This window comes from Bactrocera latifrons, unplaced genomic scaffold (genome assembly GCF_001853355.1).
Source record: "Bactrocera latifrons isolate USDA-ARS-PBARC rearing strain unplaced genomic scaffold, ASM185335v1 scaffold_1521, whole genome shotgun sequence".
NCBI classification, from domain to species: Eukaryota; Metazoa; Arthropoda; class Insecta; order Diptera; family Tephritidae; genus Bactrocera; species Bactrocera latifrons.
Genome location: NW_017534988.1, coordinates 6,932 through 10,507, shown reverse-complemented (window position 1 = coordinate 10,507; position 3,576 = coordinate 6,932). Strand labels below are relative to the sequence as shown.

General features: G+C 31.9%; 1 protein-coding gene across 1 annotated transcript; it reads right to left on the bottom strand.

The window, feature by feature from the left end:
* Positions 1 to 1,140: 1,140 nt before the first annotated feature.
* On the bottom strand, positions 1,141 to 2,994 carry LOC108965989 (protein distal antenna-related-like). Its single transcript, XM_018928684.1, has one exon. The coding sequence runs from the start codon at positions 2,769 to 2,771 to the stop codon at positions 1,548 to 1,550; it is 1,224 nt and encodes a 407-aa protein (XP_018784229.1). The 5' UTR covers positions 2,772 to 2,994; the 3' UTR covers positions 1,141 to 1,547.
* Between the last annotated feature and the right edge of the window lie 582 nt (positions 2,995 to 3,576).

Below are 3,576 nucleotides of genomic sequence, written 5' to 3'. Positions count from 1 at the left end.
TTTAAATTAAACTGTTTAACTAAATTAACAGTTCTAGTTCGTGATTTTCACACTGTATATTTTTGCAGAGCAAAATAGGAGAAAAACCACGAATAACAACACTAACAACCGCGATGAGTTAACTGTAGGATATGGTGATCTGTACACGGTACTGCGAAAGAGGCATCAAAATAAGCAATGTAACTGCACGCGGTATCACGTCGCGCAAGAATTTTTGCGCTCGAACGAATAGCGATTAAGAGCGAAATAGAACAAAAAGGCCGAATGCGTGTTGTTTTGTTCACGTTATAAAAGCGAATGTAATTTATTTAAGCAATTGCTACATCTACAGTTTAACAGGATTGCACAGTCAAAATTTACAAAAAGTAGTAAGTGATGCCACTTAATTATCAGGTGGCACTCTGAGCGCTCTGAACAAACACAAATACAGTTTCATGCATGGTTAAGTACAGACAGGCCCGTTCAAAATTTAATGGAAATAGAGTATTTTTGCATATAAAAAGGTAATGATTAAGAAAATAAGGGGTAGTTTCAAATAAGCCATAGTGAAGTATTTTAAATAAATGAGTACACATACATATGTATGCAAATTCGAAGTTATATTTTTTCTTTATCCTTTAGAACCAAAATAAGTTCATTGTACGACCATCGAAATTTTGAATTCTTTGGCTGAACAACTAGGTGATTTTTTGAAAAGCCAAAGGCCAATGTTCTAGGAGCGATTGAGGATATTTTTGAAAARAAAGCACTGACGATCAATAGCTTGCCTTTAAGCTTGACGTCCTGCATAACGTTCACATAAAATTTAAAAGTTTAAATAGAAATAACGAAAATGAACGATAGAGATTTTACAGAAAATAAATACAAATGAAATTTTGAGTTGAATGTAAAATGTGATATATTGAATAAGAAAATGTATGAATAAATATTTCACGTAAATTTGAAAGCTAATTCTATATAAATAAATTGTGAACAAAATTACAAAAGCGGTTTCAAATAGACCATAATTCAATCTATCTAAATGTACATAGGTCACGTACCCAAAACTTTCGCTTTTCGCGTTTTGTTTCATAGTTTTTTATTATTGAAATAAAAATCCTTAAAATATTTAGGCTGCTTTTAGTCAACATCGTTTTATTTTCTTCAACTTACGATTCAGTTCATTGTTTTGATAGCCTTCAAAGGGCTCATGTGGTCAAACACCCATTCAAAGTATGCCAAGGAAAACAAGTAAAGCCTACCAGCATTGCGTCAAGACTTTTACCGCGGAATTAACTTCTGAAGTAATGTTTTAATAAAAAATTAAAATTATAGAATTTGGAATGCCGAAAAATACAAAATATACCACGCTATGTTCGCCGGTTCGATGCTGTGTTATAATTTTAATATCTTGTATCAATTTTTTTTAATAGAACAATCTCTTTATTTAACAATAAATAACACATTTTAAAGCGGAAGCAAAGTTAAGTTACATGGTTTAGTTAAATAAATTCTGCAAAATAGTATTCGTCAAATTAGTCCATTTTTCGTTTTAATATATAATTCTTTTATTGCAATTCCTTGTTTACGACCTGAAACTCTTTGAAAAAAGAATTGGAGCTGTGAGACTGACTTGAAATGGACATAGAAGTTTTTGAAATCTTTTTGGACAGATCTTCTGGTTCGCTTTCATAGTAGCTCTGAATATTGTTTTGTGTTTCGGAAATGCACTCTGTCATGTCTGTGTGTCCATGCACATAAACTGGGTTTGGTTGTAGTGTAGCAGCAATGGCTGATAAGGTCAAAAAATTCAAACTTGTGTTGAAAACTTTATACCACTGAAGTAATCTCGATTCATTGTTGCACTGTTTACTATTATTCTGATCAACAATGTTTTTATCATTATTTATGCCGTCTCTATTGGTAATACCTAACATATTGCAATCGTTCCATTCAGTATTGTGAGTACTTGCTTTAATAGTTTCAGTATTAGTACTTTCTGAAAGAATGTTGGACCACTTGTTGTATGTAATTAAATCATTTTTTTCATTAAAAGGATCTGTAAGAACTGATTTGTCAATATTTTTATTAATAGGATGTTGGTGTTTTGGTTTGCTACGTTCAAAACTAGAACTAACTACACTAGATTTCGCTGACATAAAACTTGAATTTAACTTTGAATAATAATTCAAATTGTAGGGACTAAAATGATATTCTTTGTAATTCGTTGATGTACTAATGGATGATAAAGTTTGGCCTATTGAACACAAGCCAGGTGAAATTTGATTGCCTTTAATCACCAACTTTTGCTTCATCATTTCGTTCGAATCTGGCAAAGACTTATTCCTTAGAAAATCGCTTAAGGTTTCTTCAAGTAACGCGTTTTCGTAGTTGTTATAGTTGACATCTAGGTGGATACTATTCAAATTGGACATTTCATTGAATTCGATCAAATTCTCAGTATTAATGACCGAGTTAAAAGAATCCCTTCCATCTAATTTATATATTTTCGCAGCTGGTTGAAAATTGTCTAGTTTGTAAATCGGAATTAGCTCGATTTCATTTTTTTCATTCATCTGGCTATACATAAAACGAAGCTTATGTTCATTTTTACACCAGCCTCGAAGGGTTGACTCTGGCACTCCAATATCCCTTGAAACAGAAGCTTTGGTCTCCCCTTGATGAATACGTTGAATAGCCCGAATTTTGTCGTTAGGTGTTAGATTGCGCAATGGCCGCTTACCACGTGATCTCATGCGAATATTTAATTGTTGAAACACAGGTAGTTCCATAATCGCACTCGATGTTGCGCTCAGATAAGTCTTAAAATATAACGATTAAGAAATTAGATCAGTATTAGAAAAGAACACATAATCCTCCAGAAGCACGAGCTTGGATGATATCGAAAGATAAGATTATATTTCAATATTTTTCAGTAGTATCAGTAGTAGCAGAATAGCAGAAATACGGACTTTAAAAATCAAAAACAAAAAGTCTATGTGCTTCCGCGTTTAGAATTTTCCCAAAAGTGACAAACAATGCTTGTATTTCGATGATAATAATTTGACGTTTACGAAAATATTTCTTTGTATTTTTCCTTCACGATTTCGCGCAAAAAGCACAGTGGTTGTTGCAGTAGATGTGAGCTTAAACTTAAAAGTTATGGACACTACACGCGTTTTTGGCGCTATTTGTACTACACCACCTAGTAAAGCATAAATACATTTGTAGTTTGCTTCATTTCTGCTACTATGTATCCATTTTAAACACATATTTTTAGAAGAGGATTTCAAGTTACCACTTTTTCATAGCAGCATAATTAAAATATTATAATATAAAGGGATCTATATCCACAAACAATAAAATTCTAAAATTATTTATAAAAAAAAAAAACCATGTTTTTACTTGAAGCTTTTACAAATAAACATTTTTATACGAAATTTGGCATATTGCTTATGCTGGGGATTAAAATTTGTGTAATCTTGCAACATTTTGCTAGAGAAAATAATAGTTTTTTTCATCTAACGGTTGCATGTATCAGCTAAAACTAATGAAGATGTACTTGGCCCCATCCTCTAATAAGTTTAATGCACATCT

Bases quoted from the DNA above. Each gene is read 5' to 3' on its own strand.
- LOC108965989 (XM_018928684.1), bottom strand. From the start codon at position 2,771: ATGGAACTACCTGTGTTTCAACAATTAAATATTCGCATGAGATCACGT.